Source organism: Triticum aestivum, chromosome 1D, assembly GCF_018294505.1.
Source record: "Triticum aestivum cultivar Chinese Spring chromosome 1D, IWGSC CS RefSeq v2.1, whole genome shotgun sequence".
In the NCBI taxonomy this organism is placed as follows: domain Eukaryota; kingdom Viridiplantae; phylum Streptophyta; class Magnoliopsida; order Poales; family Poaceae; genus Triticum; species Triticum aestivum.
In genome coordinates this window covers 118,102,208-118,112,859 of record NC_057796.1, presented here as the reverse complement: position 1 = coordinate 118,112,859, position 10,652 = coordinate 118,102,208, and the positions used below count along the sequence as shown (strand labels likewise).

Below are 10,652 nucleotides of genomic sequence, written 5' to 3'. Positions count from 1 at the left end.
GAGGTGTCTGTTGATGACCCACAATTATAGGGGATCAATCATAGTCCTTTCGATAAGTAAGAGTGTTGAAACCAATGAGGAGCAGAAGGAATCGATAAGCGGCTTTCAGCAAAATTTTCTCTGCAAGTGCTATAAGATAGTTGTGATAGATAATTTGATAGCAAGATAATTGGTAACAAGTGACAAGTAACAAAAGTAACAAGGTGCAGCAAGGTGGCCCAATCCTTATTATTACTAAGGACAAGACGAATGTACTTCTCATAGTGATTTAAGCGTTCTCGAGGACACACGAGAATTTCATCTAGTTACTTTCACCATGATTCATTGACTGACGTTCATTGCTTTGATAAGTTGTTATGTGGGTGGACCGGAGCTAAGGTATTGTTCTTACTTGAACCAACAACCTACTTATGATTACCCTCCCGCAAGCATCCGCAAATACAAGAGAAGAATTAAGATAAATCTAACCATAGCATTAAACAAAAGGATCCAAAACAACCCCTTACGGAACAACTCATAAACTGCGATTTAGGTTTCTGTCACTCCCGCAACCCATCATCCACAAAATAACCCCACAATGCCTCCCCCTAGGCTCAAACATGGTGAAGTGTCATGTAGTCAACATTCACACGACATCACTAGAGGAAGAACAACATAACATATCATCAAAACATTAAACGAACACAAACTTTACATGATTACTTATAACAAGACTTATCCCATGTCCTCAACAACAAATAGAACTACTCACAAAGCATAATTGTGTTCATAATCAGAGGATATAAATATGTGATTAACAATCTAAACATATAATCTTACACCAAGTAAACCAACTAGTGTCAACTACAAGATCTAATCAACACTACTAGTATCCCAAGTACCAATCTGAGGTTTGATACAAAGATTGAATACAAGAGATAAACTAGGGTTTGGAGATGAGATGGTGTTGGTGAAGATGTTGATGGAGATGTGTCCTCCTGCTACGAGAGGAGCATTAGTGATGACGATGGCTTCGATCTCCCCCTCTCGGTGGGAAGTATCCCTGACGGAAACGCTCCGCCGGAGAGCAAAATTGCTCCGCCTCGAGACGGCGTTGGCTGATCCCAAAAGTCTTCTTCTTCTTATTTTTTTTCCAAGGGAAAATGGCTTCATATAGTAGAAAATGGGAATCAGTGGGCCTCAGTGGAGCCCACAAGCTCAGGTGGCGCGCCTAGGGGGTAAGGCACACCCCTGGCTTGTGGGCCCACTGAGGGTCCTCTCCAGTACTTCTTTCTGCAAGTGTTTTTTATATATTCCAAAATAATTCTCCATAAATTTTCAGGTCATTTGGAGCTCCGAAGAATAGCTATATCTACTGTAGCTTTTTCATGTCAGAATTCCAGCTGTCGGCAATCTCCCTCTTTTGGTGTAGCTTGCATTTTAAGACAGAAAGGCATTCGAATTGCATCATAAAGTGGAATATAACTTCAAAAGAATAAAAATAACACTAGGAAAACATGATGCAAAATTGACATATCACCTGCCTAGGCTTTCTGCCCATGTTGCTATTTGCCCACCTTGCTCTGTTTCCCTCGCTAGGCGTGTGACGCCTCATCTACTGGTAAGGCAACTGCTTTGGATTTTCGGCCACTCATTTGTTTGATATAGTCGACGTGGCCGCGTGCAACAAAAAAGAAGAAGTTGAAATAAACTCCTGACAGAGGATGAGCCGAGGAACCTTTATTCAATGATGAAAAGAACAAAGCAATATCCAGCACACAACATGCCAACTAAATTTCAAAACAAGCATGCTAACTAAATGCATTGCATGGAGACCAAGAGTTGCAAGTACAAGAGCGGCAGGTCAGGCCGGTAGCGAAATTGTTCACCGACGATGAAAATTCCCTGATGCCTGCAGGGAACACACAGAGAATCAAGAACCCTCTCAAAGGACTTGCGTAACGCATGGCTGACACCGCCACAACCACGCCAAAATGAATTGAGTTCCTATACAACAACATACTATCGTAGGTATAATCCCTGAGCACAAACCATGCAAACCCTGGAAAAATTGATGTCTTGCAAGGCAATTTGCTCATAAGCATGGAGGCCACCTTAAAAGGTAATTTTCCAGCAAAATTTTCTCTGCGCCAACGAAGTGACGCCATCCCCAGGTAGCTCGATCTCTACCCCCAACAAGCAAAGTCCCGTCGTCAGCAATCTACAAACGTAAGAAAGCACAGTGAAATCAAATCATGCCACTAGCAACTCCAAAACAGGCATCATAAAAGATACAACGGAACACATTGTGTACCCACGTATCAACAAGAAAATGTAACAAGCTGCAACAAGAAAATGTAACGAGCTGCAACAAGAAATCGCACATGACTATAACACACGGATGAACAAATAGGAAGAAAAAGTTGATTAGGCACACAAAAGGCATCAAAATATACAAAAAACAAAGAAAACTACAAACCTTAACGCAACAAAGCAGACGCTCAGCAATCATGAGGAGAACCTACACAACAAACAGGTTAGACACCAGACATTCGAACAAACATACCACGCACAAATACAAGCAAGATCAGATCTGCCAGTATAAGCAAGTACAACACAATATGACGACTAATTAAAGGACAAGAAGGGCCATCAAGAAGCTCAAGTAGTCAAGAAGGCAAGGAACCTAGGGTAGAAAAAACAATCAAATCACACACATTTAAGTAAACAACATAGATGCACTGGAATGCGCGAACAAACAACCCACCTCAAATAGAAATAGACGCGTCCATGAGCAAGTGGAGCGCCATGCCGTTCCTTCCCAAAACATAAGAATGAAAAGGCAAAGCAGACATGGGACCATGCACAAGGTATAGGAGAACCAAACCCGAACATCAACTAACATGGAGGACATACGTGTTGGCAGAAGGTGTGAAGTGACAGCCGTGAAGGAAAACGCCGCGCAAAAAATAAGATGATATAGGGAAACAGAGGGGACTAAAAGGACTGCATCACCCTTGTAGCACAACATGAATGGACGGCAAGGCAACCAAGAAGCAACAACAGGCGAGTTGCTAACATGTGACACCAGGAATATAGGAGCCTAGGAATAGCGACTGGGGAAATGGCGCAACCAACCAAACGGAAGTCGACCCCAACGTGGAAAACATATATATCATCCGACAAAAGAGGGAGAAAGTAGGAATATCACCCTCCAATTGCCTCCAAGATCGCTCCCTAGGGTTTGGCCCTGCAACGACCCCACATACATCATTATGAACCTAGCAACGCGAGTACATCTTTTACCCAGCGGACTGGATATACAACTGCCACAACCAATTGCAGTATGAAGAAAGCGTGTACAAAACGACAAACCCGAATAAAATCACCCCACGAGGACGTGGTGCAACAAGAGAAAAGATCACCGCAACCTAATGGCGCAAGAGCAAAAAAACAAAGGATGCTCGCCCATCACAAACCAAGTCGAATGGAACTTAGAAACTAGTAAAAATAGAAAGAGAAAGAAATGGGCACACAGCAATACAAACAGAACAGTCACGCCCACGAGAGAGAGAAGGGCACACGATTAAAACCGATCCAGGCCCGATGCGCCGACTAGAAACAACTAGGTAAGAACAACAACATGACACTTTATTATAGCCGAAACCCCAAACGAGGCATATACTCATAATAGGAACCACATGAGCAAAGCGAAATCAAGCGAACCGAATATACTCATAATAGGAACCACATGAGCAAAGCGAAATCAAGCGAACCGACTAGATAATTCTCAGACCGGTGAAGGGTGCGATCGGAGAGCACGTGCATCACATGTACACAGAACGCACTAGGCGGCCAGACCAGATTGTCGAGAAGCTGGACAGACATTCCAAAACACGCCATCCGGCCCTGAGCCGCGACGGCAAGAGGTCGTGCCACAACCCGACACCCACCCGGCAGGACATAAAGAAAACGGGGCAGAGCAAAATGATCGGCCAGTCTAGGGGAAGAGCACGATCAGAGGGCACATGCAACACACACGCACACAGAATAAGCCAGTCGGCTAGACCACGGTGTCCAAAATTCATGCACACATTCCAAAACACATCATCCAACAAGGTGTCGTGACGACAAGAGGCCGGGTAGCCAAAGTACCTCTGCATCCGAACGATACCAATAGGTGAAAGCGCCCCATAAGGACCAAAACATGCAAGCCAACCATGAGGGCCATCCAGCCAGGGGCCACGACGGCAAAGCCAGACGGCCGTGAGGGCCATTCGGACAGGGGCGCGATGACAAGAGACCAGGTAGCCAAAGCCCTTCACACTGGGATGAGACCAATGGGTGAAAGCGCCCCACAGGAACCAAAACATGAGGGCATGAGGTCGGGCAGATAATGCCCCTCCGCATCCAAACGAGCAGCGCCCCCATCAGACCCCACCACCTAGAAAAGGAAACAGGCCGACCTGGCGGCCGACATGCCCTCACCCGGTGGATGACCAACCTGGTTTAGCTGGCGCATGCGGACGCTCACAGGCCAACCCAGCCTCACCTGACGCATGCGGAGCAACACATGATACGGTGCACGTAGGCGCAACGAAAACCACAACAGAAAGGTGGCCCCTTGCATGCCCGCGATCGAGACGTCATGGACTCCCAAGGAAATCGACTGGGTGCGGAGCGCTCCGGGAAATCGAATGGCTTGGAGCGCGTCGGACAGGCATCGGGGCGAGGCGCATGTGTAATAGGCGGCGCAGAGGGCACTCACGAGCGTCGATACCCCCAGGAGATGGGTACTCCTACATCCTTTATAAGAGTAATGTCTCCATTCTGGCGAGATATTTTCGGGCACCGCCTCTCTCTATTGTTCTTGAGGACCCCTCGTTAGGTCGTAAGATTGGTGGCGAATCAATCATTAACACAAACCAATTAACAAACCACTAAATTTCTCACTCATGTTCCAAATAGACTAAGATGGTGTCAGTAAAAGTACGATCCACTATGTTAAATATTTTTTCATCTAAAGATTATCTCAGTGACATGACAAATTTATGTACGACTATTAACAGATGACCATGGGACCGGCCTAAAGGCTGAACAGTTATCCGGCTATGACCTAGCTAGCTTTCTGATCTGTCACACCAAATCTTCGTCCAACGGCTGGAACATAGTATTTTGTGTCTTCCACTGTACCAAAATAAATATGGATGTAAGATAATGAGGTAGCCTGGGCATGTAAAATCAGCTGCCTTGAGAGAGAAAACGACCTTTTGAGAGGTACACCTGACCTCCACAAGCTTTGCGTAGGTTTCTCCACTTATCCTGCACCATCGATCAAACAATGTGATCCATTAACGTGTGCCAGCAAACTTACAAATGCACCTCCCATCCAAAAAAGAAACTCAAATATGTAAATGTATCTAGTATTTACAGGCAAAATATCGCCGAACTCCACCTTGATTCACACAGTTATAAAAACTCACAAACAGAAAAGCACATATTACATATCATGGAATATTTATATTGACATTTCAAAATACATAAATATGTAATGGATGTTCTATTGCCTATCAAAAAAGCATTTCCTAGTTGTCATAGACAAGGAAGAATCTACTTAGTTGCATCCAAACTAGCCCATAAGAAAACTCCAAACAGTATCAATCTAATAAATCCAATAGGCTCGATAAAAGTATTATATGGAACATAATCCTTCATGATTTATATGGAAACTACTTGAATCAAAGAGGTCATGTACCTTCAGATGTACTGCCGTTCGAACCGATTTTCTGAAGTACCATTTCTTCACTTTTGTCCATTTCCCCTCACCATATCTACGGATACCTTTAAGCAGTATGGTCACCTCGTCAGGTGTCCATCGCTCATTGTTTTTTCTACCTCGAGATTTCGTGCCCTTACTCCCAACATGCAACTGTCCTACGCACTGTGGGTTCTGTTAAACACCAGAGGAATTATGGACACTTTTTTACCCGTGGTTGGGTGATAAAACAAATCTATGTACTTGAAGAATTCAAAACTAAAATATAAAATCCATGTATAGAATATTCTTGTATGTGGAACTAATGGCTGAATTTTTACATGAAAAATAAACTTGTTTTATCCTAAGAGTTACACGCTTCAGCAAACCTTGTTTGGTTGATCTCATTGCATGTTTCTTCTTTTAAATAACTTATAGATAAAGCAAAGAGACATCAGAAGTTACAAAGGAACATGTCAAAATTAACCTGGGGCAGACCATGGTCTCATGGGAGGTATGACGGTCAAAAAGGTCACCAGCAGTGTGCTAGCCAGAAGGTACTTACGCATAAGTAAAAGGACTCCCTCTGTTCCTAAATATAAGTCTTTCTAGATATTTCAGTAGGGACTACATACGAAGTAAAAGAGTGAATCTACAAACTAAAATATGTCTATATACATCCGTATGTAGTCCATATTGAAATCTCTAAAAGGTCTTATATTTAGAAACGGAGGGAGTAGATAACACCCGCGTGTTGCTGCGGAAATGTATACCAGTGAAATTATCAAAAATAGGAGTAGAATATTTGTCGGAGCTGGTTCTGGCAGATCCTTCGATAGGGTATCCTAGCAAGGTGAGTAGATCGGAGGGAAAACAGGAGACCAGATTTATCCAGATTCATGCCCTCCTTACGTGGTAAAACATTACCCCTATTGGTTTATATTGCTATATCGGTCGAGGGTGTTGGGCTAAGTCTCTCCACATGGAGCTTTATTGGCTGCCCAACATCAACCCAAAAGTCCAACACATGTCAGTTGTTGATCTTCGTTGCATCCAACAGTTGTGAGTGCTTCCTAGTGAAGGGAGTAGAGAAGAAAACCCTAGCCACTCCACCCCTAGTAGTGGTAGGTGACATTATGAGAGTGAGAGAGAACACAAGATAGGTACACAACCTTATAGATAAGAGGAAGAAGAAGAAGAAGTGGAGGTTCTGTCAGATCTGCTGCATCTGACTAGACAGTGTTCAAGCTAGTGATTGGTGGCTCAAACGTGCTTGGATTGACCCAAAACTTGATGAGCTTGTTCCTTACTTTGATTACTTCAATCTAGTTAGCTGGTTTGAGGATTGGGTCAATGGAGCACCGGATTTGAGAGTGGTTTGTCAACTCCGACTGCTGCGGCTTCAGAAAAGAGTAGTTTTGAGAGACGAACAATTTGGGTATGCAAACGGTGTCCAATTGAGCTGCATTTTTTACGGGATCTCAAGAACTCGTGCGTCTACTTGTCTGCCAAATTTGGTACTATTTTGTTTAGCGGTTTAAGAGCAGTTTGCAAAACACCGAAAGGGAATGAAGCTGTATAAACTCTACTTTGTTGATATCTTGCCTCTTGTGGTTGCCGGTTGGCAACTTGGAGAGTGTGTTGTAAATCTCAATCTCTCTAGAGGCCTAGAGAAGACTTTGTACTCACCATTCTCATAGTAAACTTGTGTGGAGCGGTTGGTCCATAGTCGTGGTTTTTACTTCTCAATTTGAGGAGGTTTTCCCGTGTTAAATCCCGTGTCACATGTGCATGTTGTTTGTGTTGCTTACTTGTTGGTTGAAGTTGTCTTAAAAGTTCATTCCAATTGAAGGAGGTTGTGTAGTGTGCATATTTGTCGTGTCGATGAATTTGTGCATCACATCTTTGATGTCCAGCCCCAACAAAGTGGCATCAGAGTTTTGGCTTGCTTGTGCTGATTGTTGAGTTTGTTTTGGTGAAAGATTGAAGTGAATGCCAGCAGGATGATATCTTTGAATGAAACAAATTATGAAATATGGAAGGGCAAGATAGAGGACTTGTTATATGTCAAAAAAATACTGAAACCAACATTTTCCACTAAGATGCCGAAGGGCATTGATGAAGGTCGGTGGAAGGTACTTCATCGCCAAGCTTATGCGTTCGTTCGACAATGAGTCGATGACAATGTTTTGAACCATATCATTGATGAGACACATGCACACACCTTATGACCGAAATTGGAGGAGTTGTTTGCCCAAAAAAAAGATACAAATAAGATGTTCTTGATCAAACAATTGACGTGTTTGAGGTACAAATAGAGTACTTTAATTGCAGACCACGTGAATACATTCCAAGGCATCATAAATCAGCTTTCTTCAATGAGAATTACTTTCGACCAGGAATTATAAATACCTCGCCCACTTGCAGAGGCCATGTGGTTCATATCTTTTTGACCAGGAATTTATGTCTAATATTTTGTATGCACATATACATCTATACATGTAAATGTATTCCAAAAATAATTGTTTGGATATTTTTTGAATCTTAAAAGTACTTTGATCATCATATTCTATAGCATGTTCATATCATAACAATAAGCTAAAGAATATGTATATGCAATTGTAGCACGACAATGAATAGACATGTGGCTTATGTGAACACACCCAAAACTCAGACTCACCGACGGGAATTTCCTTTTCTTGCGAGGACCTCGTGGCCTTTTCGTCCAATTGTCCTTGGGTAAAAACCCTGAAGTATCATCTATAAATATATTTGGGACTATGTATGTATGTGTAGTGAAGTTCGAAAATCGACAAGAAAGCAGAGTACCTCTCAGAGATAAGTTGATCTCAGTGGCATCATCCCCATACACAAAATGGAAGTACTCTTCAATCTGCCATTAAGTAAAAAACAATTTTCATTAAGTAAACAAATAATTTCTATTGATTTGTTTTCTAATTAATTGTATGTATGGTTTGTAGGAATGTTTTCTATATATTTTGAGCAAACTAGTAGGTAACAAAACGAAAATACGAAGGTGAACAAAAAAATTCATAGTATCAAATTTGGTCGACTAATTTACCCGTGTGTGAAGTTTGGTGCAGAAAAGACATCTGTGGTATTCTTAGCGAAAGTAATATACAATTAGGGCCTTACTGTTCACTCATCAATGTTTTTTAATATGAATTTGATGTTTTTTTATTTTTGCCAAGAATACCACATATGTCATTCTTTATGAAACGCCATACACAAGTATGTCAAGAAAGATTTTTTTAATCTACTATTTGTTTCGAATTTAGTATTCATAAGGAGTGCACATATAATCACGCTCACCAAATTTGCGAACAAAAACACATATTTGTTTCAAGTTCTCACTAGTTTTAAGACAAGTCCAATCTTACGTACATTACCAACACTGAAGTCTGACATATCCACCTACCTAATAATGTTAGATGTAAATGCCATAAGTATATTCAAGGTGTGATAAAAGCATACATGCTGCTCTTGCATATCTGTGTCCATGCCTTTATATAGCCAGCCACATCTACGTACAGTGCAAATTATTTGTGGTCATACGACTGCTTACGAATGATTATGCGGTGATTCATTCTTTTTAAAATAGAAGCTGAACGTGTATCACACTTTATGTATGATATATTATGGTATTCACAAAAAAAAAGTTATAAGCAAACAATGTATATCATTGGAGTTGTATAGAGTAATGCTTTTTGAAATATTGTTTTGTATCATGTCACTTGTATTGTTAGTTAAACTTAAATCATGTGATACATGAAAGATTATGGCATAATGGAGGAGAAACATAATATAAATATGTTATATCAAGTGGGCTAAACATAATATAAATATGTTGTATCAAATGGGCCAAGCATATCATTGGAGTTGTATGGAGTAACACTTCCAATCTGCATCTACTCATAAACATATGATATTTATGGACGCAAGAAGATCAACGAGAGAAACACATCTAGGTATTTTTCTGGATTGAATACACGTACGGACAAAAATTATGAATTGTTGTTGTGCTCGCATGCCTCAAGGATGATACCGTGGTATAGGTCCACGTTTACTACTGTACACTATATGGAGATATGCAAGGTATTCAGTTTGGATAGTTCTGGAAGATTGAACGAAGTTTAGTTTGAAAAGAGAGTTCTCACGCTGGACGTGGCTCCATAGTACTTTTTTCGTGTGATCTCGGCCTGGAAGCACATGCAGAAGCTAATAAGAGGGTCAAGCCACATACCACATAATAAGATCGGCAGCTCACTTAATATTCCTATTTAATTTATTTTCTTCACAAAGGAAAATACATTGTATGTGGAGTGTCGGGCTGTTTGCAGGGTGTGTTTCATCGGGCACATAAAAACACGTCATTTGCCAAGTGTATAGGCGATAACACTTGGCAAAAAAAATAACAATCGGCAACACACACTTTGGCGAGTGTTACACTCCGCAAACAAAAACACTCGGCAAAGTTTATGCTTGTCGAGTGTTTTTTGAAGACACTCGGCAAACAATAAAAAAGCAATAAAATCTTTATGTTTATTTGAAATTCCAAGAGCAAATTTTAAATTTTGAGATTAGTTTTTTTAAGGGAGCAACAAATGTATATCTAAGTATCTAAATATTTATTTTGCTTGAATTTATTGACTATTTTAATATACATGTCATTCAAAATTGAATATATCATTATTTATTTATGTTGAATATTATCCTCTAAATAGATGGAGCAACAAGTAATGTCTTAAAATGCCAGATTTTGGAGTTGGGAACTAAATGTTGAATATAAGTTTCACATGCGAGTAATGTCTTAACATGTTCTACACTCAAAACACATCATCGTATTGAGTAACCTCCAGTTTACACTCGGCAAACATGTTGCATTATTGGTTGCTAC

The 10,652-nt window shown here is 41.0% G+C and overlaps 1 protein-coding gene across 1 annotated transcript; it reads right to left on the bottom strand.

The window, feature by feature from the left end:
• Positions 1 to 4,924: 4,924 nt before the first annotated feature.
• LOC123180688 (uncharacterized) lies at positions 4,925 to 10,646 on the bottom strand. Its single transcript, XM_044592800.1, has 6 exons — positions 9,913 to 10,646; positions 8,564 to 8,627; positions 8,415 to 8,482; positions 5,735 to 5,929; positions 5,247 to 5,301; positions 4,925 to 5,166 (listed from the first exon to the last, which is right to left on the bottom strand). The coding sequence occupies exons 1-6, from the start codon at positions 9,994 to 9,996 to the stop codon at positions 5,096 to 5,098; spliced, it is 537 nt and encodes a 178-aa protein (XP_044448735.1). The 5' UTR covers positions 9,997 to 10,646; the 3' UTR covers positions 4,925 to 5,095.
• Positions 10,647 to 10,652: the final 6 nt, after the last annotated feature.

Excerpts from the sequence above, each read along its gene's own strand:
- LOC123180688 (XM_044592800.1), bottom strand. The coding sequence starts at position 9,996 with ATGTGGCTTGACCCTCTTATTAGCTTCTGCATGTGCTTCCAGGCCGAG. Across the intron at positions 8,483-8,563 it reads GATCAACTTATCTCTGAGAG|GGTTTTTACCCAAGGACAAT; the intron begins GTACTCTGCTTT and ends ATGATACTTCAG. Across the intron at positions 5,167-5,246 it reads TCAGGTGTACCTCTCAAAAG|TGGAAGACACAAAATACTAT; the intron begins GTCGTTTTCTCT and ends ATTTTGGTACAG.